Source organism: Lotus japonicus, chromosome 6 (genome assembly GCF_012489685.1).
Source record: "Lotus japonicus ecotype B-129 chromosome 6, LjGifu_v1.2".
In the NCBI taxonomy this organism is placed as follows: Eukaryota; Viridiplantae; Streptophyta; class Magnoliopsida; order Fabales; family Fabaceae; genus Lotus; species Lotus japonicus.
In genome coordinates, this window is record NC_080046.1 from 59958981 (window position 1) to 59984694 (window position 25714).

The 25714-nt window shown below is 35.4% G+C and overlaps 5 protein-coding genes and 1 pseudogene across 6 annotated transcripts; 2 read left to right on the forward strand and 4 right to left on the reverse strand.

Moving 5' to 3' along the window:
* Positions 1 to 1077: 1077 nt before the first annotated feature.
* On the reverse strand, positions 1078 to 2352 carry LOC130723073 (nuclear transcription factor Y subunit B-3). The gene has a single exon (XM_057573995.1). The coding sequence runs from the start codon at positions 1933 to 1935 to the stop codon at positions 1345 to 1347; it is 591 nt and encodes a 196-aa protein (XP_057429978.1). The 5' UTR covers positions 1936 to 2352; the 3' UTR covers positions 1078 to 1344.
* Positions 2353 to 7219: 4867 nt separating this feature from the next.
* On the forward strand, positions 7220 to 8270 carry LOC130726670 (uncharacterized). Its single transcript, XM_057577971.1, has 2 exons — positions 7220 to 7544; positions 7724 to 8270. The coding sequence occupies exons 1-2, from the start codon at positions 7301 to 7303 to the stop codon at positions 8023 to 8025; spliced, it is 546 nt and encodes a 181-aa protein (XP_057433954.1). The 5' UTR covers positions 7220 to 7300; the 3' UTR covers positions 8026 to 8270.
* Positions 8271 to 8337: 67 nt separating this feature from the next.
* Positions 8338 to 9201, reverse strand: LOC130726671 (acyl carrier protein 3, mitochondrial-like; annotated as a pseudogene).
* Positions 8338 to 11926, reverse strand: LOC130726672 (acyl carrier protein 3, mitochondrial-like). Of its 2 annotated transcripts, none has more exons than XM_057577972.1 (4): positions 11782 to 11926; positions 10152 to 10341; positions 8970 to 9957; positions 8338 to 8774 (listed from the first exon to the last, which is right to left on the reverse strand). In XM_057577972.1, exons 2-3 carry the CDS (start codon positions 10254 to 10256, stop codon positions 9766 to 9768), a joined length of 297 nt encoding a protein of 98 aa, XP_057433955.1. In that variant the 5' UTR covers positions 10257 to 10341; positions 11782 to 11926; the 3' UTR covers positions 8338 to 8774; positions 8970 to 9765. The 2 variants fall into 2 exon arrangements, with proteins under 2 accessions (XP_057433955.1, XP_057433956.1); XM_057577973.1 differs by having other exon boundaries at positions 10152 to 10359; positions 11782 to 11923.
* Positions 11927 to 13385: 1459 nt separating this feature from the next.
* On the forward strand, positions 13386 to 17005 carry LOC130724098 (SNF1-related protein kinase regulatory subunit beta-2). Its single transcript, XM_057575273.1, has 4 exons — positions 13386 to 13948; positions 14678 to 14856; positions 15204 to 15366; positions 16405 to 17005. Exons 1-4 carry the CDS (start codon positions 13739 to 13741, stop codon positions 16729 to 16731), a joined length of 879 nt encoding a protein of 292 aa, XP_057431256.1. The 5' UTR covers positions 13386 to 13738; the 3' UTR covers positions 16732 to 17005.
* Positions 17006 to 19427: 2422 nt separating this feature from the next.
* Positions 19428 to 24023, reverse strand: LOC130722678 (heavy metal-associated isoprenylated plant protein 7-like). The gene is made up of 5 exons (XM_057573491.1): positions 23859 to 24023; positions 23498 to 23654; positions 22772 to 22968; positions 21050 to 21140; positions 19428 to 20019 (listed from the first exon to the last, which is right to left on the reverse strand). The coding sequence occupies exons 1-5, from the start codon at positions 23865 to 23867 to the stop codon at positions 19679 to 19681; spliced, it is 795 nt and encodes a 264-aa protein (XP_057429474.1). The 5' UTR covers positions 23868 to 24023; the 3' UTR covers positions 19428 to 19678.
* Positions 24024 to 25714: the final 1691 nt, after the last annotated feature.

Consider the following 25714-nt stretch of genomic DNA (forward strand, 5'->3'; position numbering starts at 1 on the left):
ATTCCAATGCATTGACACTCCATACTTACTTTGTGTTTCTACTGAATTAATTTTTAATCATAGGTTAAAAAGGAACAAAGTTAGATTAACGCAAATCTCAAGTCAAACGGTAACACTTACAAATCAAGGGAATCAAACACTTGCAACATAAAACACCGCTAATACACAATACAAACCAAACTAGCATGCTCTACAACACTTGATACAGTATAGATCCAAACCAAACATGAACAAATAATCACAACTAGAAATTTGAATCTGCAGCTAACTGTTCTCTACGTCCTTATGCAACAGCAATATTAAAGGCAAGTCCAATCATTCACTATATTTTGAAAGAAATAAAAAACAATCGAGGCTCCATGCAAGCTGGTTTGGGCTTTTGAGTGGCCCTGCCTTCACATGAATCATTTTTTTCTTTTTGTTGGTCATTGCCTTCACATTGAGCTGAAGCGTCACTAGACAACAAAGTCCTAGCCTTCTTCTAGAACAAGAAATCTAATTGACATTAACCCCTCGGAGCCTAGTAAAGTTTTTGCTTCAATTTCTTACTAAGTTACTATTAATTTCCCCAAGAATACAAGAATCTAGCCTAAGAGAATGGTCAATGGCCAAAACCATTTGGTATCAAATATCCATTCCCTTGACCAAAGAAGACAACTCAGTCATGCGTGTTTGAACAATAGAATTTTGCTCATGAAGTCGCTTTCCATGTCTCCTTTTTATCTTCAAATCTGCATATAAGCACAAACAATATGCACATATATATATAGTGGAGGCAGCAAGGCGTAGTTGGTCAATATATGGCACTGTCACAAAGTAAACACCATTATCCGGATAACACCAAAACATTATCCTACATGATAATTCAAGATTAATTACTACACCACTATCACTAATTAAATTACATTACGTTTTCCTATTTGTGTACCACAAAACAATAACAACACTCGTATACACAATTTTTTCTCTTTATATCTTTTTTTTCACATGACATCACATAACATGTTACATATATTATTCTTCACTCAACTATTCGTACATTTAGGTGTCTGCACAAAAAAAATGATACACAAAAAATTATTGAATAAATTAACAAAACCTTATAATCCTGCTCTCATTTCCTGTTCCTGCAGAAAATGCAAAGAATAAATACAAAAATTCTGTGTAATTACTTACTCCACATGCTCACCATCCATGCACAATTAATATCTATCTACATTAATAATTCATACAACGAAATTGCAAGCAACAGATTCCAAAATCAAAGCACATATACATGAACATTAATTCATCATCCTTGGAAATCAATTAAGCTGAAACAGATTCATAACTAAACCTGCTATACTATCTAGTACTCCTCCCAGAAGATGGTGATCCTGATCCACTCCCAGATCCACCATACATATGGCTCTGATGTTGATGATGCCCCATCATCATCATCACATGATGGGATGATGGCATACCATGACCATAACTCTCACCTGCAGCATTATTCAAATCTCTCTGTTCACTCTGACTCCTTCCTCCTCCTCCTCCTCCTCCTCCTCCTCCTCCTCCACTCTGCACCATTCCACCAGTTTTCTCCCCCTCCATCTCCCTATACTTGTGCAGGTAAATCTTGAGTGGCTCCACATAATCTTCAAATCCAAGCGTCGTCATGGCCCACAGTAGATCATCACCGTTGATTGTCTTCCTCTTCTCTTTCTGGCACTTGTCTGAAGCCTCCCCTGTTATGAAACTGATGAACTCTGAAACACACTCCTGCACAGTCTCTTTGGCTTCCTTTGAGATCTTGCCGTTCGCCGGTAACGCCTTCTTCATGATCCTGCTCACGTTCGCTATGGGGAGGAACCTGTCTTGCTCTCTGCACCCCAACAGTTCACCGGTGTGACCACCACCAGTTTGACCCCCTGACTCGTTGTCTGATTCTGCCATAGCCAAGGACTCTGGAGAATTGAAGTATGTATCTAATTAAGAGACTAAAAGATGCTACTAACCAAACACAGCCTAAAATTATATATGCACATTGACAAATGCATAGTTATATATATATATATATATATATATATATATTTATGCTGCTGACATAAAGTGTGTGTGTGTGTATATACTATTCACTGGTGGCTACTAGGCAGTGAGAAAAGGTCCATGAATGGTGTGTACTATTATATGTGTATATAATGATTGAGATTGGATTGTGGGTTTCCTTGGATTCATCTAGACAACAAGTGATATGGCAGTTTTTTCTTGGTTAGTGGTCAAGAAATTTGATGGTGAATGATTGAGATTAAAGAGAAAGTCAGGGTTCAAAATTGGGGAAAAACTATAAAGGGAACATGAATGGGGAAGGTTGGAAAATGGGGGGTTGGAGTGGGAAAAGTGGGTGTGTGGGGTTTGGGTGTTAATGTGTGTATCATTATAAAGTGGTTGGATTATTTTGGAGAATGTGATTAATTAAGAAGTTTCTTTAGAGTTTTTTTTAATAAACCATGATATCTGCTCATCCTCGATGAAAATTATTGTAAATTTAACATTTGGTCACATTAAGACATTTTATCTCTTCTTTGAAAGTATTGTGAAGAAATTGAACTAAAAAGTTATTTTTGTACACTCAACTTGTATTGTCAATTGAACTACCTCACTAGACAAAACTTCTTTGTAGTTTAATATAGTTAATCTAAATTGCTAATTTATTTCACTTATGATTTTAGTAAATTTTCAATATAAATATACATTATCAAATAAAAGTTGTAACTTATTGATAAAAAAATTTAAAAAATAGTATTAGTTTAGCCTTTTCTAATAGTTAATGACAAGAATATAAGATATGCTCCTTCAGGTATTGAAAGGAAGGAGAATGGTGAGAATAACGAAATTAATTATTTTAATAAAATATCAATTCTCATCATTTTGTTTTGGTGCAAAGGAAATAAATACAATACAAAAAAAAAGTACAAGTTCCTAACTAACTTTCCTATCATAAGTGAGAATAGGAGGAGGAGGTCTCTCAAAATAGAAATTGCATATGTTGTCCATGAACCAAACTTAAATAAGAAAAAAGAAAAAAAGTGAGATTGATGGAAATTATTTTGAAAAAGAGTTCAATTATTAAAAAAAAATTACGTAGTCATTTAATTAAATTTCATCAATTTACCATGTTATGATTAAAATTTAATTTTAAAATATTTAAAGAGAAAAATGGAGAAATGTGATTTCATGTATATGTACACCAGAGCATATACATTAAATAATTTTAAAAGAAATACTTCATATTTTTAGTTTCTGAAATTAATATTGCAAAATGTCTCACGAATGTTTTTAGTTTTTTACTCATTTCTATATTTGTTTTACTGTTTCTTGCTCCAAGTTAAACCAACATTTTCTCCCTGCCAAAAGCCACTCTTTTCAATTTTAAAATAAAACAATTCTATGAGAAATTGATGTTTTAGAAAGAAAAAAGAGAGTTTTATTCTTATGGCCTTTGAATATGATACGTGGGCAATTTTGGACCGTTGGTGTAGGTGTCAGGTTATTGACTCGTGTTCTTGTTGTGGAGCGTTGGATTGGGCTATAACTTCTCGTCAGCGTTACGATAGATGACGAACACTTGATAGTGTTTGTACCAGTTAAACAAATCCATCCCGCAACAAAACTCCTCATTTGATAATACTTGGGTTTTGATTCCTAGTAAACTCCATCTGAATTTACATTGAAGTTAACATGTCAAAATTTTATTTCTATGACCCATATTAAAGTCACTGTGGCAAATTCTACATTTTTTTGTTGATGTCAGGACTCGAGAGATATGTGAAATCATGTTTGTGTTAAAATTACATAATTCTTGAAACCATAGACTCCACCAAGTTCAACCACCTGACAGTGGATACCATGCATGGGGTCCAGATTCTAAGTTTTTAAGGTCTATAAGCTATTGCTAGCTGATGAAACATCACACTGATTAGTGATTACTACTCGATTAGATTAGATGCGTAATTTAGAATTAGTTAGATGCTAATTGGCGGAGTTTTAATGTTGGAAGCAAGGTGTAGGTTCCACTGTCACAGGAACTTATTTTCTAATCAACTTTTCTTGTCTTGTTTTCCCAACACATAAATTAAAAGGTAAGAATATTATACACAAAAAGAAAACAACAGAATATTTCTTTGTTCATAGCGCATGAATCAGGGCGGTATTATTATTACTATATTGTATTTATTTACACCTAATCATCTGTCAATGAAAAACAAATGAGAAGCAATGGAAAATATTATAACCCAAGTCCACTATATCTACAGTGAATTATCCGCATGAGAAAAATATGTAGAAAATTAACAACATTATGGTTCAGACTTATGTGTCTTAACTTTTGATGTTCTATGTCTGTCAAAAAGAAAAGAAATATATGTGTTTTTTTATTAAGTATTTTTACAGCCGACAATCATAAAACTAATTTTTCATAACTCTAGTATAAGTAGCTCGACACTCATAACAATATGTTTGCGGATGTCACAGCAAAGAACAACATCTATTCGTTCGTCTTTTTTTTGTCAATAAAACTGGTGTACATCTCAAGTGAGGGGAATAAGGGTTATAAATGAAAGGCTTAATCCTCAAATTAGTCCTTGTCTTTGTCTCGCCGTCTGAACTAGGTCCCTCATCGGAAAAATTTGTGGAATACGTCCCTATTTTTGCAAAACGTCTGGAGCCAGTCCTCGCCGGAGCCCGGAGCTCCGGCGAGTGATGAAATGGCATGATGACTGTGTAAATGAAGCTGACATGGCACTAAAAAAAAATTAAAAATTAAAAAATTTACACATCATATAATTAATCTAATTAAACATATTTCTAATTGTAACTCAAATCTAATTAACCAATTTTAATTCTCCCCAAACTTATCCTAATTCTCCCCCCAAATTACCCCAATTCCCAATTGCATCTCCTCAGAAACATTTCATTAAATAGATCTCATCTTCTTCTTGTTTATCTTCATCTTCTTATTTATCTTCAGACCTTTTTTTTTTGAATGCCAAACTAATATTAATACAATAGAAAAAATGCACCAGGATTGCAAAGAGACAATTACAAGGAAAAAGAAAGAGTAGGAAACGCAAGCAGCAAAAGGCAAAACAGACCCAAAACAAGCTCACTAACACAGAGGAGCCATCTTCAGACCTTCTTCATCTTCATCATTTTCTTCATAACTAAAAACTCATATCTCAACCCAGAAAACCAACTTCTCACCCACCCTCTTCCCTCAACCCCACCCAAGACAACACTTATTTCAGATCCACAACCACCAACAAACCGACAACCACATCTACCCAGAAACACAGCGAACCAAACATCTCTCTCCCCTGCATCTCCAACCTTAACCCAAACTCAAAGCTTCCACGAACTCAGCCACTCCAACACCTCGACCCCTAATTGCACACCCAACCAGATCAAAACGTGCAAGTACCAGATCGAAGCTTTGTAGCACTAAAGGTTGAAACTTTTCCAAAGGGGTTTTCTTCCTGTGCTTTGTGCCATATCGAAACATGCAAGTACCAGATCGAAGGTTTCTCTTCCTGGGTTTTGTTTTTAAAGCTTTGGCTCTGTCTGAAGCCCCTTTTCTCCTCCCTCAGTGCCTCTCCTACCGATCTCTCAATCTCTCGGATCTGGGTTTGTGCTAGGTGTGAAGGTTGGTTGTTTCTGAAGAAGAACGAAGGCAGGGTTAGAGTGGATGCTCGAATGCAATGGAGATGGAGAAGAAGAAAGAACTTAGGGTTCAGATTAGAAAAGGTTTCTGGGCTATGTTAGGTGATGCAATTGGGATTTTGGGTAATTTGGGGGGATTAGGATAAGTTTGGGGGAATTAAAATTGGTTAATTAGATTTGAGTTACAATTAGAAATATGTTTAATTAGATTAATTATATGATGTGTAAATTTTTTAATTTTTTTTAGTGCCATGTCAGCTTCATTTACACAGTCATCATGCCATTTCATCACTCGCCGGAGCTCCGGGCTCCGGCGAGGACTGGCTCCAGACGTTTTGCAAAAATAGGGACGTATTCCACAAATTTTTCCGATGAAGGACCTAGTTCAGACGGCGAGACAAAAACAGGGACTAATTTGAGGATTAAGCCTAAATGAAATTGGATAGGTGGTGATGCCTGGAATAAGCTTTATTAGCATTGGGCCTCGTTCGAACTTAATATGAAAACATTGGCCCAAACTAAAAACAAAGGTCCCCTAGAAAGAGATATCACTTCATTACTGAGTGGTTTCATTTAAATAATTGAGCATCTTAGATGATTGATAATTATTGACCCAAAAAAAAATTAAGATGATTGATAATTCTTCAAACTCTATCAATGTTCTTGTTCTCACCCTTGAATCAATGCTCACTGGAGCAATGGACTTTCAAATTTTCACCAGACAACTTGTTCTTGCTATTCATACTTGAACTCTGTTCAAGATGTTGGAATAAATTATAACAAAAGACAAAAAGGTAAACCTAATGAGACAAAAGACTCAAACTCATAGTGTTTTGAACCTGCCTAGAATGCTAAAAGACAATATTAAGCACTTCTTCATTCCTTAAGAACATATAAAAGACTATAAGCCACTGGGGTTAAGAATTCCAGAAAGGACAATATTACACTAACGAGGTGGAAGATGGGGTTGCCAAACTCTAGAGACATATCTACTGCTCCAATGAAAGTTACATTATTTTAATTTGATTTTGGTCGTGGTGAAAAGTTGGGGTTGGGATTGCATGTGATTGTATCAAAATTCATATGCATGTGTTAGCTTTTATGTGAAAAATGTCTGAGACGTGGCTTGGCTAAAGCTTTGTCTTCTGTTTTTAAATTAACATTCAGGTTCCCAACTTAACCCCCATTCCTCAACTTTATTCACAATATCACATATACCCTTCTTGATGAATTCCCATTAGCATGCTTGTACTTGCAGGATCCTGGTAAATGATTTAAAAATCTAAAATAAGTCTTCAATCACATCACCATTTTAACCTCTCTAATTTTATTCCAACGGATAATAATGTATAATATTATAGCTTTGATCAAGTTGGCTTATCATAAGTTTGGTTTGTCAAAAAACTTTCAATGAGATATCATTCATGTGTATACTGGCGAGCAAATTTGTACCTTTCACGCAAAGATTATTGACTAATTTGCGGTTAGAAGGAGTAACGAAGGATGGAAAGCCCTGTAAGCATATAAAAAGTGCCTTGTTCTTGTATTAGCTGCTTTAATACATGTTATGTGAATCCAAAGTAGATAAACGAACACAAAAAAGATGAGCTACTACTATACCTGTGTGATGCTGCTGCTTCTCTGCTTTGTCTTGTTGCTTGTATCTCCTAGTCCTACATTTGGAAAGGACAATCTGCAGTTCAAGTTATCAACCAGAGATGATGAACTTGTACAAATGGCTGGCTATGGAGAGGAGAAGCTATCTACAATTCTTGTCACAGGGTCAGTTATTTGTGAGGCCAGTTTTGATGGTGCAGGGGACCAACCTCATCCATGGCCAATACAAGGTATTTGATTTGTTTTTAAATTAGAACCTACCTTTAAGCCTTAATCTAGTTTGTTTCTTTATATCATGAGCCAAATAAGTTTTGCAGAGAAACTGAATTCAATGTCATATTTTCATGAATCATGAATAAGTTTGTTTCTTTATATCATGAGTCATTCTAAGTTTCTAATATTTATACAGGAGTTTCGGTTGCTGTGAACTGCCACTTTCATGCCATCAAGAGGAAAGGAAAATCAATGGTAGCAAGAGGGGTTACTGATGAATTTGGAGACTTCATTGTCGACCTCCCTTCCCACCTTCATGCTATTCACAACTTGGAAAAGATATGCAGAGTGAAAATTCTTCGAATTCCAAAGGGATCACAGTGCTGGCCAGCTCATTCTAAGAGACACAAGGGCCTCACACTGCTAACCTTCGAAAATGGCACCCGCATTTATAATGCCGGAAACATAGCATTCCGGCATTCAACATCTAAACCATAGCATACAGCCGTGCAGATGGGATAATGGAATAGAGAAGAAGAGATTAGAGACAGTATATAGGTTTCATAATTATGTCAATATGGTGCATTTAGTCACAGCGTTGAGTTGCATGAATTTTACCCACCTCCCACACAAAAAATCAGAGAATTATGATCACTTTGTAAAATATGTAGGTGAAATTTGAGAGTTGCTTGAGATGCATTTGTCATTTGTGTGAATACCAATATACAACTAGAATTTGGTCATCCAGAGGCTCAGAAAAATCTCATGAGGGAATTCAACTAATATTTTCATACATACGACATAGTAATGTGTAACTTAAGAATTTGAGATGGATCCATCGCTTCATAATCTTCAAACCAGTGCATTTTACAAAACGAGATTCAATAGGAAACCTTTGGGTCTTTGTGCATCCAACCAAAAGTAACTACCTTAATGAAGCAACTTACAGATCAGCTAACATTCATATTTGTAACTAAACTGACTTAACAGAGATCCATATAGCATAAGCACAACCACAAAAACTTGAATACCACATCCGAAAATAACAATGAGAAGTCAGGGCTTTTCTACATTTTTCTGATCAGCTTCAGAGGCAATGTATTTTGCAACATCAGCACAGCAAGTGAGCTTATCTGCATCTCATCAGGAATTTCAACAGAAAATTCCTCTTCAACAGCCATAATGAGTTCCACACGGTCAAGGTTGTCCATGTTCAAGTCTTTTTTAAAATCAGCTGTTTCAGTAACCTACAAAAATGGTCAAGTAGAATTGTAAAAGCAACGACAAGCTTAACACAATGCAGTCCCCTAGCATATAAGACAATTCAGCAATACTGAGGTCTTCATATATGAATTTTGAAAACAGAAACATAGACTATCGGCCAATAAGGATATTCATATAATATAACAATGTAAATATCATATATACAATTAATATAATACCTTTGAGGCAACAATTTTATCATACTTCTTGGCCAGTGCAATTACGCGGTCAAGTATTTGATCAGAACTAGCAGCTGTTAAAGTGCACCAACATCTCAATTGCATATGAACCCTCTGATCCCTAGCTAAAAACCATCTTTCGGCTCCTCAAATTCATACGGGCCAAGATAGATTTCCTTATGCTTTGCATTTTGAAGAAATCTTCAAACAATCAGAGTACTATTTCAAAGCTATCCAAGTTGGTTAGTTTCAAAATATATAAGAAGTGTCATCAAAGAGTGAAAGTGAGGAAAACAGAGAACTCTTCCTCTCTTCCAGTTCCCTTATTCAAATCATTGTGCTAGTACTTTCTCAGTGTCTCCCAAGTAAAACAATTGGCTGAAGCTAAAATGACAATCAGGTGCTGTTTGGTACATAGAATTGGATTTTCTAATCCTAATTATCTTTTTCCAAGACAATGCTAATTATCTAAGAATTTGGTCATCCAGAGGCTCAGAAAAATCTCATGAGGGAATTCAACGAATATTTTCATACATACGAGATAGTAATGAGTAATTTAAGAATTTGAGATGGATCCATCGCTTCATAATCTTCAAACCAGTGCATTTCACAAAACAAGATTCAATAGGAAACCTTTGGGTCTTTGGGCATCCAACCAAAAGTAATTACCTTAATGAAGCAACTTACAGATCAGCTAACATTCATATTTGTAACTAAACTGACTTAACAGAGATCCATATAGCATAAGCACAACCGCAAAAACTTGAATACCATATCTTAATATAACAAAGAGAAGTCATGGCTTTTCTGCATATTTCTTATCAGCTTCAGAGGCAATGTATTTTGCAACATCAGCACAACAATTGAGCTTATCTGCATTCTCATCAGGGATTTCAACATAAAACTCCTCTTCGATGACCATAATGAGTTCCACACGGTCAAGGTTGTCCATGTTCAAGTCTTTCTGAAAATCAGCTGCTTCAGTAACCTACAAAAATGGTCAAGTAGAATTGTAAAAGTAACAACAAGCTTAACACAATGCAGGTCCCTAGCATATAAGATAATTCAACAATATTGAGATCTTCATATATGAATTTTGAAAACAGAAACATGGATTATCGGCAACTAAGTATATTCATATAATGTACCAATGTAAATATCATACATACAATAATTTAATACCTTTGAGGCATCAATTTTATCATACTTCTTGGCTAGTGCAATTACGCGGTCAAGTATTTGATCATAATTAGCAGTTGTATAAGTGGACCAACATCTCAATTGCATATGCACCCTCTGATCCCCGGTTGAAAACCATCTTTCGACTTACGGGCCAAGATAGAATTCATTATGCTTTGCATTTCGAAGAAACCTGCAAACGATCCGAGCACTATTTCAAGTTATCCAAGTTAGTTAGTTTCAAAATATATACGACGTGTCATTAAAAAGTGAAACTGAGGATAGCATGGAACTTTTACTCCTTTTCCTATTCCCTTATTCAAAACAGTGTGCTAATACTTTCTCCCAATTAAAACATTGGCTGAAACTAAAAAAATATTCAGGTGATGTTTGGTACATAGAATTGGATTTTCTAATTCTAATCATGGTTTTCCAAGACAATACTAAGTATTGAATGCAGTATAACATAGAATTGGAATGCACATTTTGGGTCCAATTCGATGGAGTAGAAAAATAAGTCATAATATGTTAAACTCTTAACTAACATTCAAAGAATAGTATTAACAATAAAATTTACAACCAATACTTTATATTTCATTGTTCATTATCATTGTGTCTTAGATATAAATATATAAAATATTTTGTAGTTGTTCAACAGCTACCAATGATGGCACCCACCATGGTGTGGCCTCCAAGGCTCCAACCACCACCGTAACGTCTTATGATTACTATTGCCATCAGCATCCTTAAACCCCTCCCCCCAGTCACTGATAGGTCCTCCAGTCATCACTACCATTAGCATTCTCTTTCACCAACAGCAAGAGCACCCTCCAACCGTGGCCATTATTAACATTCTCCCCTCAACATTGTCCCTATCATTTTCTGATCACTATCACCATCAATATTCTCTAGTCACTACAGTCACTGATATCCTCCAATAGAATTCTACTTTCATATATTGATTCTTTATTGTTCCTAAAAATAAAAGTTATTTGATCCTTGTTTTGAACTAGAAATTAAAGTTCTAGATTATAATCCCAACTGCCATTCAAAAGGGACATGTTTAAGCATTGTATAAAAAATAGTATGGCCCATCAAAATGAACCAAATATTAAATGTCACATATACTTGACTGATAGAAAAAATTAAATGCAATAGTCTTTATTATTAGTAAGGATCCTAGCTAAATATAGTACAAGACATAATTATGACTAGAAAGGTCTCAGATAACAACAACAACAACAACACAACACATCTCTCATCACTAGAAAACCTAGTCCTATTATGATATGTTTGGAAACCCTTTTACAATTGATTCCAAGCCCAAAATCAATTCTGAACAGTATTACATTCCATGAAGGCCAAGGAAGATGGGAAACTTCTTCCCTATAGTCATTTCAGTGGTAAATGCAGCAGCCAGCATATGCCAATTACATCAACACGTATCCATTAAAGTTTGTTGGAGAGATTACAATCAGTTTTGACAGAAAACATCTGAAATGTGAAATCATAATGCTATAGAACAAACTAGAATCACTCAATATTAACGAAAAATGGGTATGCTAGAAGAGCTACAAAGAGGAAAAAGCAATGAAATAGAGAGAAAGAGGAAGGGACAGAAGTGGGCACTCACGAGATTTGCCACACTGGCTGGGATTTGGTCAAATATACTGACAAATGATCTGGTCGGTTAGGTGTTTGATGAAATGCTTGATAAAATATAGCAACACTTCTTTCTTATCTCTCTCACTCCATCGTCTCACGCTCCTACTACTCCTATGTTCTTCTACAAAGCACAAATATAGCACCTAGGTTTATTTGATTTTTTAAATAAAAAAACTTTAATATGTCCTTACATAATCCTCCAATTGATGTGAAGTTTGGTAAAAATCATGTTAAAAAAATTGAATTTTAAATATTAATTTTTTTTTTAAAATAATATGAAAAAATAAGTTATTATAATCAAAATTTCTGAAGAACAAAAAACTAGGGTTGTGAAGTTGGACCAGGTACGGAGAATGAATTTATATCTATGTATGACAAGGAAGTTGTTGGCCGACGACCGCTTAGTTGTTTGGTTTGATTCGACAAGGGTAGAATGTCTACTTAAATGTCTAATGTAGTAGGTAACATGCTTGTTTGTTTTGTCTCCCGTGTGAGAACGAGGCACTGCACCACTCTTGTTGCTATGTACGTGAACCTTGACTTGAGAGATTCATTCAATGGAACCCAAACTTAAACAAAGGAGAACCACAAGCTCCAGACTAGACGAAACAAAAAATATCAACATCAAGAATGAGGTTAGTAGTGAAAGAAAGAGCTCGACATACATATCTAGGGATTAGTCAACTAAAATCAAAGAGGGACTAGCCTAATCGTGGTAATTATCAGACAAATCTGATCGTTTACCTTTAACGTAAAACTCAAATTAACTGCACCCTAACTTTAATCCAAATGGATATTAATGACCTTCACATGAGGATGAAGAAACTTCTCAATGACAACTCGTTCATGTACCAAACAACCTCTAAAATTCAAAGCAACAATTAAAAACATTTTTGTTCACACAAAACCCTAGAAGCTTAGTAGGTCAAGAGAGATAACCAAACCCTATAATTCCTTGGTTAAGAATGAACATGATATTGCACATAGAAGACTCCTTCCCTTATATATAGTCGGTAAGTCATCCATTAACATTTCAAGAAATTAGGAAAACTAGCACAAATAAATAAGGGCGTTACATAATATGGGGAATAAATCGTGGGATTACGACTATAATTTTAAAGGGAAAAAAGGTATCAAGCCGACCTTCTTGGTTGTGGGCTTAACTTGCCTGACCTGTTTGTTTGGTTTGGTTACTTGTATGGTTCGCTTCGAATCCACGACGGTCCAATTTTCAACGGGAATTCACATCTCAAAATGGACTAAATAAAAAGTTCTCACTTCCGAATGATTGCACGAGTTAAAAAATACTAGTACTTTTTAAAAAAGGAAATCGGGAAACAAAATGAAAATACTTATTGTTAACACCAATCAAAGCACCAAAATTGAATTATCATTTGAAACGTATAATTCACGAAATAAATGACATAAGTTTTATGATGAATATATATATATATATATTCTTTAAGTAACTTATAAAATGCAATCATGGTTTGTTTATAGAAAGATTTTGAATTATTAAGATTGAAGGAGGAGGAGAAGAAGTTTAATTAATCAAATCAAGAAAGCAGTCACAATCAATGATAATAACATGAACCCTCTCTCTCAACTCTCTCACTCACTCTCTCTCAGTGCCAACAAAACCAAGCCACACACAGAGAGAAACACACAAACAAAGTTAGCAGCATTTGCACGTTGAATCTCCCAATTGGTTCGCAAAATCAAGGAATAACATGACGTGACCCATCACTCATTGCTTCTCCTTTCCCTTCTCTTCTTCCACACTCGTCGGAAAATTCTCTCAATTTCACTCCCTTCTTCTTCTACTTAACACCGCATTTTGGTTCAGGGAATCGTTTTTCAGCGATTTTCCCATCTGGGTATCTTTTGTTTTTGATTTTTTTTGCAATTTTTGTTGTTGGGTAACGATGGGGAATGTGAATGGGAGAGAAGATTTGAACGGTTCTTCACCATCTGGGGCTGAAGATGAAGAAGAGGAACGAGGTTTTGACAGTGTGGGTGATTGCATGTCTCTGCCTGATGGGGTTCTTCACCCTGCACCACCGTCTGAATTGATGGGTCATTCTCCCCCTGCTAGCCCTAGAGCAACGCAATCTCCACTCATGTTCACCCCTCAAGTAAGTTTCAATTCATGGGCAAATGGGTTTTGTTAATTTTTATCCAGATTGTGAAAAGTTTGCTTTTTGATTAGTGGGTGTGTAAATTAATTTTTAAAGTCAAACGTGTGATCAAATGGGTGTTGTTTTGATTTGATGTTATTTATTATTATGTTTGGTTTAGCCGCCATGAGGTCACAGAACATTCATTTTGGATGGTGAATCAGTAAGCTCAGTGTACATTTCTTTCATTTTCTTGAGATTTTATTTTTTTGCACACTAGCTGTTTGATGCAAAGTCCCTAAGGTAGATGATGATGAAGTTGTAAAGCTCTTTTTTCTGCTTTACAGTTCCATGCTCTTTTCACCTTTTGGTTTTTGGTAATTGAAATCAGCATGTATGGGTTGGAACCTAATTGAGTAGTATCACTTTAAAGGAAGCAAGTTGCTTACAGTGTTGGGATTACTTTAAAGGAACTGTATTCGCATCTTGTAGATTATTTTCCAAATCAAGAATCAACTGTAGTGCCCTTTCCTTACCCCCAAGTTGATGGTGGGCATTTGAGAGTAGCTTCGTGTGATTGTGTTGTCCAATTATAATAGTTGTGTTATTTAGTCTCTATTTAACTTGGTTCTGAATTTTTGTTCTTTTGGATATATATGTTCTTGGCTGTGACCTGTTTTTATATAAAGGTTTTGTGGATTTTCGGTTTTCATCGGTTGTCAATCACCCCTTTTTCCCTTTGTTTAGGTCCCGGTGGTTCCGCTACAAAGACCTGATGAAATGCATGCTCCATGTCCTTCCTGGATGCAAACTACTTCAGGGTATGAAGATGTGTACAATGAACTAGGAATTCCAACAATGATTACTTGGAGTTATGATGGTAAAGATGTAGCTGTGGAGGGATCATGGGATGATTGGAAAACAAGGTTTGCAAGATTTAGGATCCATTCAGTTTTTAATTTACTTGTTGTTTTGATACGTTTTTACAAAAAAGTCATCTTGTTTTCCTTCATTTCCTGTTTTCAAGTATTGATGAAGGAAGTGGCGAAAAGAAGATTTTGTTGTTTCCCTCATTTCTTTTGCATATTTGTTAAAACCAGGAAATGACATGAAAATATCATGATTGAAAAATATGATGACATGAATTTTTTTGATGGAAATGAAAACTACAAAAAAAAAATCAAATGCATCCTTAATGTCTCATTTATATGCCTTCATAGGTGGCTATAACTGATTAACTGTTGCTTAGTTTCTGATATTCCTTGTTCATCAGAATGCCCTTGCAGAAATCAGGAAAGGACTTTACAATAATGAAGGTACTGCCATCTGGTGTTTACCAGTATAGATTTGTTGTTGATGGACAGTGGAGATACGCACCTGAGTTGCCTTGGGCCCAAGATGATGCTGGGAATGCTTACAACATTCTGGACTTACAGGTACTATTTTGGTAACATATTACCTATGCGACTTATGTGATCAATATCGACATGTCATGGCCATTATATGCATGTTTGGAGACCTTTCTACAATTGATTTTGAAGCCAGAATCAATTCTGGCAAGAAGCTTCTGGATTTCAGAATTGATTCTGAATTTCTGATGAAAGAGAAGTTGAATCAAACATTATTAGTAATCTGAAAAAAAAATTCAAGTTGAGAAAACGGATGATGTCTTCAATAGCTAACTTACTTTTGGGAGTATCAAATCTGCCACTGATCATGGACTTGTGCACAAAGTGAATCCTGTATGAGTGAACTAAAGGGCCTTATTATTTTGCAGCAACTTCAGATATATTTCACTTTTATCTCCTTTTAGAGTATCAATTTTTTTTCTTAAGGGGAGCCTTGGCGCAACGATAAAAAGTTGCTGCCATGTGACTAAGGTCACGGGCTCAAGTCCTGCAAACAGTCTCTTGCATAAAAAAACAAGGTAAGGGTGCATATATTAGACCATGTGGTCAGTCCCTTCCCTGGACCCTGCGCATAGCAGGAGCTTTAATGCACTGGGCTGCCCTTTGATGTCTTACCTCTTTTTCTTAATTTATTTCCTGCTGTTTGGCCCAATTAGTCATCTCGTCTTGCAGGCACCTTGTTTTCAACATGAATGATCCTAAAACCATTTGTGGCTAAGTAGCTCAGTAAGGCTCCTTTGATTTTTGGATAATCATCCTCAATATGCATGAGTTTGATTTTTGTAACACTTCTTACGGACTAATGTATCCATCCATTTCTTTGAGTCATTTCATTGCCTTGTAGGGTGTAGCTTCATATTTTTGAAATTTACTAATAGTACTATACTAAAACACGCAAAGTGATCAGTAAAACTTGAAATTACTAAACACCGGGTGGAAGAATGATAGTAAAACTGATTTCATTTCAAATCTTATAGGACTGAACCACAGCCTCTGCATTATGTTTTTCTGCTAGAAGACATTGAAATCTAAATTGAAACTACCAATTTTATTTATCATACACAGGAGTATGTTCCTGAAGACATTGGAGGCATTTCTAGTTTTGAACCTCCTAAATCACCAGACTCTAGCTACTCCAACTTACAACTTGGCTCTGAAGATTATGCAAAGGAGCCGCCATTGGTTCCTCCATTCCTGCAAATGACGCTTCTGAATGTTCCTTCAGCAAATATGGAAACCCAACCTCTTCCATCCAGGCCTCAGCATGTGGTGCTCAATCATCTCTACATGCAGAAAGGAAAGAGCAGCCCCTCAGTGGTTGCACTCGGTACGACTCATCGGTTTGTAGCCAAATATGTCACTGTGGTGCTGTACAAGTCTATGCAGAGATAAATTACATATATGATATGGACGGAGCAACCTTTAAAGTCTTTTATTAGTTAATATGGCTTACAAGAGTGAGAAATTCTAAGCTCCATCAGGATCATTACATGAAAGTCAAGATTGTGTTGGCATAAAATGCAATTGCTTGATGGTCATTCATCATGCAATTTTTTACATCATTTGATGATGCTTTTTTTTGGTACAAGTCATTTGATGATGCTATTTCTAGGAATTTTGATCAGAACACAAAAATAAAAGGGAGAAGTAAAAGGTAATTCCATCATATTTGTTGGGCCACCATATTTTGCACCTCATATGCATCAATTCTATATCCCACTGCCTGCTACATGTATATAATCATTAAGTAATGCGGAGTCTTTTGCCTAGATCTAAGTAACTTAGTGTAATAATTTATAATTTTAATTGCAAATAAGACAGTAACTTAGTGTAATTCACATTTGAGCTAACTTGATAAAGTTTTGTTTTTTTCTTCTCTAATACGTTGAGATGTGGGGGTTCTCTGAATGACTCATGACAAAGTTTGGGTTAAATAACTCATTATTAAATTACATTGAAGATAAGTGGGTTGGAATTTCTATATTTTATTTATTAATTTATTTCCGAGTCACTTATCTCCAATGTGATTGGATGATGGGTTATTTAACCCAAACTTTGTCATGAGTCATTTAGACAACCCCTGAGATGTGTGTTTTTCCATTTGTGAAAACCAAACTCACACTTAGAAATTGTTCCAGTTGCATTCTATTTGCCTAATGGCCCTGCCTCTTAGCTTAGGCTTCAGTGCTTTCTGCTATGGGCACTGTTTGATCCAAACTACTATTTAAGTTGCGTTGTATTCCCACTAACATGATGGATATATTATTATACAATGGTGATAACAAGTTAACAACGATAAGCCTATGTCATAGTCTTTCTGTTTCTTACTTTGCAACCTCCAAAAAGCAATTCTCCCCAGCTTTCCAACAACCATTCTGATTTTTCCCCATCTTTTTCTCATATTCAATTTTTTAATTTATAAAAAAAATGAAATATTTAAACTCCAAGAATACAAAATTTTGGCTTATTATCAGTGCAAGGTTGCATGATAGAGATATAGACCCAGAATAAAGTATTCTTGATTCGCCTTTTCAATTGGCTGCATCCTTTTAGATGTCACCTGAGCTATCTTAAACGTCCCATTATTTTAGAGATTGCATGCATCCTATTCCTTTTGGAATTAGATGCCGTGAGACACTACACTTTGCATGATTCTCTTTCTACAAAACCCATAGAATTGCAACTATCATGTCCAATTGTCCATTTTACTTTACATTTTAAATTCCATTTCACTTGAGGTGCAAAACCAACTCTTAAAAATGTATCAGAATCATAAATTACTTTGTTCCATTACGAAATAACTGCACTTCTGTCACTAGAGAATTGATACACTTTTTTTTTAGTTCAAAGGAATTGATTCACAATTGATCCCTAATCTTTACAGCATTGGATATTGTTTCCTTTAAAGAGAGAGGTGTATAGTAGAATGCAAAGTTGCAATTTATGTATGAATTAGATTGTGAGCAATGACATGTATATGTAATAAATTTCAAAGTTAGTAAAACTGAAATTTTATTTTGTACATGGAATATGTTCCGGAGGTTATCTGCTAAAGGTTGACTTCAACTTATCTCTTGATGTCACCTAGGGTGAAGGTCAAAGTTGAGGGACTCTTGTTCCGAAGGCCAACAACTAAAGACTGACTTCAACTTACCTATCGACCTTCACCTTTAGTGAAGGCCAGAGCTGAGAGAATCCTGTTCTGGATGACGGCTAGGGAGTATACCCGAACACACATAGTATCCGGGTCCATGGTCGGTCACTGGTCAGTCACTAACTATGTGTGATCATCTAATTAGAATCCACTTAATATACTTTTTTTAAGTAAATGAAGTGAGAAGCTAATGCATTGAAGCCAATACGTTCAATTGAAGACTTAATTGGCTTGTAAATTATGTTAATTACAACCAAGACTTCTCAATTTTTGGTTGTAGTGGCATTTTCACAATAAGTTCATTAATTAATGTGCACATTTTCACTCAATGTTATTAATGTTTAGCTGCTGACATTATGGCTACAGAAGTTGTAGCCCGAAATTCAGTAATAATACTATTACATGTCAATTACACACAGGCCAAAATCAGGGTCGGTCCCGACATTTTGGAGGTCCTGGGCAAATAATAAAAATGGACCCCCAATATTTTTTTTAAAGAACATTATCTATTTAAATTATAAATAGCATCAACAACTTCAAAAATATGTGACTAACATAAACAAAATGTCATATTCTAGTCAATATAATCCAAAAAAAAGTTTAACTACTTCAAAAAAGCCTCTCTCCTAGCATTTTTTGAAGCAAAATTTTCAATCAAGTTTCATATTGTATATTCTCCAACATATTATTCTCAATTGCCATCAATGCCAACCCATTAAGCATTTTCAATATCCACTTATCTAGTAAATTAGGTAAAAGAACCCAAGGAAACCTTCCACATTCCAATGCTAATTAAGCTCTTAAAAACCCGTATATACAATTAATGTCCGGAATTATAAACTAGCAATGTGTTGGTTCGCTTGGCAACGCATCTCCTGGCCATGCAGCTCGCGTCTCGCGGGTTTGAATCCCAGGGACCCGACTTTTATTAGAATATTTTTGAACATTAATAATTTATATATTTTGGAAATATATCTCACAATTTTTTTTTTTAGGACCCCTTATTTTTGGAGGCCCTGGGCTGTGGGCCTGCTTGCACAGGCCCAAGGCCGGCCCTGGCCAAAATAAGGGATTGTGGCCACCTAGTGACAATGAAATACATTGAAAACTCAAACAGGAGAAATAAAGGTTCTAGCCCTTAATATATAGCACAGAAATATAGAGACAGTACAAATCACTGCTTATCTACATAACAGAGCATGCATTTGGATTCTCATCACTGAAAATCTCAGGATCATAAGCATAGTCAACGTAGTTTGTAGATGGCCAGTATTCGCTACGCTTGATGTCAGTTTTATTTTCATCTTCTTCTTCTCCCTTGTTTTCTTCACCTTCTTTTTTCTCCTCTTCTTTCTCTTCCTTTTTCTCCTCTTGTTTCTTTTCTTCTTCCTTTTTTTCTTCCTCTTTTACAATAGACACATGCTTTTTTGTCCTTTTGAACACCTCATCAGCAAGCTTTGATGGGTCAATTGCACCTTTTACTGTCACTTGATCATTTCCCAAGTTTGTTTCCACTGATTCTACTCCTACACATTGTTATAATCACCAGGCTAATAATTAGTATAGTCGAGTGGTTAAACTATTCAATAAAATATAATTAAAAACTCACTAATCAAGGCTAATGAATACTTGTTTGTTGGTATGGGTAGAAAATACAGAGATAAAAATTTATACAGTCAATGTATATTTGGTTTATCGGTGTAAATACAAATGTAATTTTACGTATGCATCTTAAGGTAAGAATGGATAAGTTATAATTTGTCATGTTGAGTTTAACGTGAATCATAAAAAAAGATTTTGACACGTTCAGTTCAATATGGATAACGTTGAGTTCATCCCAAATCCAACACACACTCTCAGGCCTCAGCAACTGAATAGAAAATTAATTTGTGTATGGTACTATCGGTAGTGGGATTGATATATATAAAATCCCAACTCTTTCGGTCAAAAGTTGCATGAAAAACCTTGAAAACTCCCACGGTTTTGAAATGAACGGGATTAGCGCCACAAATTATGTGTCTTAAGCCTTGATTAGGAAAAGGAAATCAGTAAATTATTTGCTCCTGAACCTGGCTTAGTGTCTTTTGATATGTATGAAACTCCTGCATACTTAAAATAAGGACCTTTATATTGATATGAGTGCAGCTTTGTTAATAAAACCCAATGAGCAAGTAAAATCAAAGGAAAGATAACATATTTCTTTTAGTATGGAGAACCCTACATTGTATCTGTTTTTGTTTTTGAAGTTTCAAAATTATAATTTGAACAAAGTTTGCTTAATCATAATTTAGACATTTTAAAGCAAAACCAATATGTTTGGATGCCCATTAGCATAGAATGAGTACTGTTAACATTCACTTCGAGATAAAAAAATGAACGAACTCTTTTTATGAATCAGAATAAAAGTATTTTCAAGTTAACTCAACTCTTGCACTGTATCAGTGGGTTGATCTAAAATGTGTTTGATGTGTGTGGAGGAGTGATAGGGAGTGGGAGACAGTACGCAGGAGCAATCAATATCAGGAAGAGAGAGACAGATAGGATGAATCTTTGTACCTTGAATCTTACGGATTCGTTTCTGTATAGCTAGAGCACATGCTTCACAATGCATTCGAACTTTGAGGACTACTGTAACCAAAGGAGGCGCCTAACATTTGTAAGCAGAAAATATTTGTAATTAGTAACATTTTTAAGGGATTTAGGCAAGTATTTTACTTACATTATGCTTGAGCAACCTATAATTTTGGTCATGATAACTATATGCCATCTATTCATCCAATAGACTAAATACAAGAAGTTGTCTCTTCTATTAGGTTTTAGCACCACCTTTATTGTATGCACCACGAAAGACAACCTTATATTTAAGTCAGGAACATCTAGATATCTACGGGGTTAACTCTTCCAATTGAAGATTTTTACATACACAAAATTCAAAACCGAAACATTGTTTAAAAGAGAAACAAATATGTACTACTTAAACTAGTCACTTGTCTCTAATTTTGCTTCACCTTTGGTTTTTCACCAAACAAGTTGTGAGTTATGACAAGCAATTTGAGTGGCTCATAAAGAGGCATCTATCTCTATATATGTGCTGCTTCTACTATTTCGTATTTTATCAAGTTATGGATGGGCCATGGGGGGTTTCCAAATGTACCACAAAAGCCAAGGTAGAAAAGATTACAATCTAGCAGAGGAGCAGTCTCAGAGAACTACCATATTACCCTGCTGAAGATCTCATCCAATGAATAATGGAGTTAAACACCTGTTGTTTTATCCTAGTCACGTCACATGGTTATGTTTACATGTTTAATGCTTTTGTTATGTGACTCCAAAATTCTGAAATCTGATTCACATTGATAGCTAGACATGTACTGTGTTATCAACCAGCTCTAAAGATTACACTATGTGGTAGTGGTGGGCACGGTGAATCCAAGACCAAGAGGGTATGTGAGTGAATGTAATGAGTCCGTGACCCCATTTTGCTGCAGCAATGTCAAGTTGCAAAGTGGGGTCAAACCCTCTTAATTGTCACCATCTTTCCTTGCCCTCGTTTCATGTGCCTTATTGGAGGACATTGTTTCGTTACTTTCATGTTAGTAGTATCCATCCACCATGGAAACAACATCAACTACAAACCAAAAGAGAAAAAAGACTATGGAAAACTCCACTCACAGTGTTCCACTACAAGACTATACAACCCCCATTCATCTCAATCTCTAAGTTTGTTATGCTTAATCTTTATCAGTATAGATATTGTACTCAGACAACAAACAAGAAGATAAAGTCCCCATTTGCTGATAAGTTAAGACTTAGTGTGTGTTTGGTTCTACGTTTGTTAATCTTAGAAATTATTTCTCATTGCCTAAAATCAATTTTAGATGGTGATGTAGATGTTTGATAATTGACCTAGAGAATTGATATCAATCCCAAAATTAATTATGTGGAGAAGGTAAAGATAATACTTCTGCCGTGGACATAATCAATTGTCGGATTTACCATACTCAATTGTCACAACATTACATTACTATAAGTCATTTTTCCCATAAATGTATCCAAATATAAATCATCTTTTTTTCAACTCACTTTTACGGTACTCAATTTTACTAAAATCATTTCTATCCAAAATCAATTATGATAATGTTAATCTAAACATTCACTTATAGCATGTTTGGGTAAAAGTTAAAAACTAGTCACAAATTGGCCCCAAAATTGATTCTGGTTCTAGAATCACCAGAAGAATTTTCAAACAGGCATTAACTAGGAGATAATGATTATTACCTCTTCCTTTTTCTCCTCTGGCTGGGGTTGTTTGATTTCTTCTTTTTTATCCTCCGGAGGTTTAGGCAAAGGTGAAATGAGCTCTACTTTCTTACCACTTTTCTTTTCAAGTCTCTCACGCACCTTTATGGGGTCTGCTGCCTTTCCTCTCACTACCACTTTGCTTGCCTTGCTATCTGCACTCACCTCCTCCACTCCTGTAAAGATAGACCAAAATGAAAAAATTCTTAGTAACACTTTATTTTCAATCTTTTCCACCTCCTAGACCTTTATCTTTACTGAACATGAATGCAAATGCAATGATGAACTTTTGTCTCTATTGGAATGGACATGTGGAAAACTACCTGTAAAAGATGAGAATGATATGTATGTACCTGACAAATAATTTCATCATGTGTGTAGTGAATATTCAAAATCAATCATGGATGGTAGATCCCTCTAACAAGAAAAGAATGTGGGGGGAAACAGAACAAAAGTAGCAGCTGGTACTAAATTCATAACCAAAACTAGAAGTGATGTGTAATATGGTTGTTGCCTAAATGACTTAATGCATGCTTGGATATAGGATGGATGGAAAAAGACAGTGAGCCAAAATCACAATGGACAGAAGCAACTTCCTTTAGCTTCTGTGGCTGTTCACCGTGATATTGGCTTATCCAGACATCCACTTGCTTAGAGTTCACTGCAGAAAAATAATGTCATAGAGTAGAAAGGGGAATAGATTACCTTCAAATCCTTTCAAAGATTTTGCAACTTTCCTTGCACAGGCTTGACAATGCATATCAACCTTGAGAACTATCTCTGGAGGCTGTTCATCATCCTTTTTCTCTTCTTCTTTCTTTTCCTCTGTGGCTTCTTCTTTCTTTCCTTCTTCCTTGTTCTCCTTCAACAAAAATCAGAACATTATTTAAAGACATATTGAAAAGATGAATCAAAAAATCTCCATTTCTTGAGAGCAGAGAAAAGGAGATAGAGACATGATATCCTAGTTTAGTTAGTTTTCAAAACAAAAGTCGTCAATAAGAGGAAAGAGACAGAGTGATTAGTAATAACTATTGTCAAGAAAATATGAAAAGTGAACTCTTACTTCACCCATGTCTGTGATGATAGACAATGGCTCCTGCTTCAGAAATTTTGCAGATGCTGTAATGTATTGGAGGTAGCAATAGATGCTTCAGAACTTTAGAGGGGTGAGGGGAAGAACATTTTATTAACGTGGGGGTTCTGCAAATGTGAGGTGTGAGGTGGATCTGAGGTGGACCATTCAATGCAGATTAGGCTCATAGACACCATGTCTGAGTCAGCATCACCACCAGAACTAGCTTTCACTTTCTGTGTAAATGGCCTACCGTGGGCCATAGCTAGCATTCACAATTGCGCCCTGATTTGTGTACTACAACTTTTTGCAAGACATTTAGACACTTGTAATTTGTGTATATTCATGTGGGCGAGAGAGAATCGGTAAGGCCTACATATAAGGTCAAGGGGATGCATCTGGATATCGATCCTGCCCACTGACCTACTTGTTGCTTGCATGATCTTCTTAGTGGGCTCCGGTTTTATGGGCCAACGATCGCGTGCTAGGCTAGTTGAAATTCCATGACGGTCCATAATGTGATCTCCCCTTTATATGGAGGTTAGGTTCCAATACACACCTCATGAAGTCAATTTAGTGGTTGATTGTTTTGCTAGGAAGACCATGTGTTTGGCTTTAGTGTTCATGTCTTGCATATGGTCCTCTAGTAGTGTGACTGGTTTGTAGAATATTTTTGGGGTTGCACCCCTCCATTTCAACAAAAAATAATTCATGCATGTAAGTTTTGTCCATTTATTTTCAATCTCAAGCCACTTTTAGATGGTGACACCAACACGATTATGGGCCACATTTTATAAGTGCCGAATAATTGCCTTAGGCCTAATACATGTTATGGGCCTGCTTATCAATTAAAGCCCATATTGAAACGCAACATCTAACTGTTCTTCGATAAAAAAAAAAGTCAGTCTGTTTAGAAAAATTTATAGAGTTAACAAAGTTTTTGGCTTGTAGTGCCTTATGTGTTTCTGGTTTCCTTGTTCCTCTGCTGGGCTTTTGCCAGCTTATTTTAATGGAAAGTCCATCTTTGACCAAAAAAAATATGTTACTAAATAGTGGATGAAATTGATGTCGACAAATTTTACTGTTCATTGTAGATTAAGCTGTGCATGGATTTCAATATGAGCTTAATAATACATTAACTGTCCCATTTCTCCACATCAGAAAATATTTTATTCTTTTAATTAAAATTAAAGTCAAATGTAATTATCTCTCCTACGTGGCATGCTTTGATTGGATGACTGTGTAAAACTATTTTACACTGTCAGTGCATATCCATTAAACTCAAAAATTATTGATTCAAACTTAAATAAATGCTTATCTTATGAAAAAAATCACCTTCGATAGTTAATTGGTTATTATAACTTCAATGACATCCTTGATCATTTTAATCAACATGAGTGGACTAAGAAAAGTTCAAAAATAAAGATACACCGACCTATGGGATGTTACAATTAAACATACCAACCAAACAATTGGGTTGGATTTGATTGGTTTATGATTAGTCTTTTTATAATTTTTACAATCACTATAGATAAAAACCTTAAACTAACATGTTATCACTTCTGGGAAGAAGTTATGATTCTTGGCTCAGCCAAAATCATTTTTGGGATAAACTATAAATAAACATATCTTTAATATCTGTAGGAATTATGAAACCAAACACCTACTAATTATTCCACTATGAACCGCGTTTACACATGTAGGAAGCAGTAACCGACACAATCGGTTAAAAACTATGAGTGTAAGCTTTGATTACCTCCAAGAAATATATGTGGACACTTTCTGGAGCCCACAATTTTGGACCACTCCCATTTCCCCTTCTATCTACAACCAATTGATTAGGTGGA

Bases quoted from the DNA above. Each gene is read 5' to 3' on its own strand.
- LOC130724098 (XM_057575273.1), top strand. From the start codon at position 13,739: ATGGGGAATGTGAATGGGAGAGAAGATTTGAACGGTTCTTCACCATCT. The intron at 13,949-14,677 runs GTAAGTTTCAAT...CCCTTTGTTTAG, and splicing joins CACTCATGTTCACCCCTCAA to GTCCCGGTGGTTCCGCTACA. The intron at 14,857-15,203 runs GTTTGCAAGATT...CTTGTTCATCAG, and splicing joins TGGGATGATTGGAAAACAAG to AATGCCCTTGCAGAAATCAG.
- LOC130726672 (XM_057577972.1), bottom strand. From the start codon at position 10,256: ATGCAATTGAGATGTTGGTCCACTTATACAACTGCTAATTATGATCAA. The intron at 9,958-10,151 runs GTATTAAATTAT...CCATTTTTGTAG, and splicing joins ATAAAATTGATGCCTCAAAG to GTTACTGAAGCAGCTGATTT.
- LOC130726670 (XM_057577971.1), top strand. From the start codon at position 7,301: ATGAGCTACTACTATACCTGTGTGATGCTGCTGCTTCTCTGCTTTGTC. The intron at 7,545-7,723 runs GTATTTGATTTG...ATATTTATACAG, and splicing joins TCATCCATGGCCAATACAAG to GAGTTTCGGTTGCTGTGAAC.
- LOC130722678 (XM_057573491.1), bottom strand. The intron at 22,969-23,497 runs GTAATCTATTCC...CTATCTTTACAG, and splicing joins ATCTTTGAAAGGATTTGAAG to GAGTGGAGGAGGTGAGTGCA. The intron at 21,141-22,771 runs GTAATAATCATT...TACAAATGTTAG, and splicing joins CAGAGGAGAAAAAGGAAGAG to GCGCCTCCTTTGGTTACAGT.
- LOC130723073 (XM_057573995.1), bottom strand. From the start codon at position 1,935: ATGGCAGAATCAGACAACGAGTCAGGGGGTCAAACTGGTGGTGGTCAC.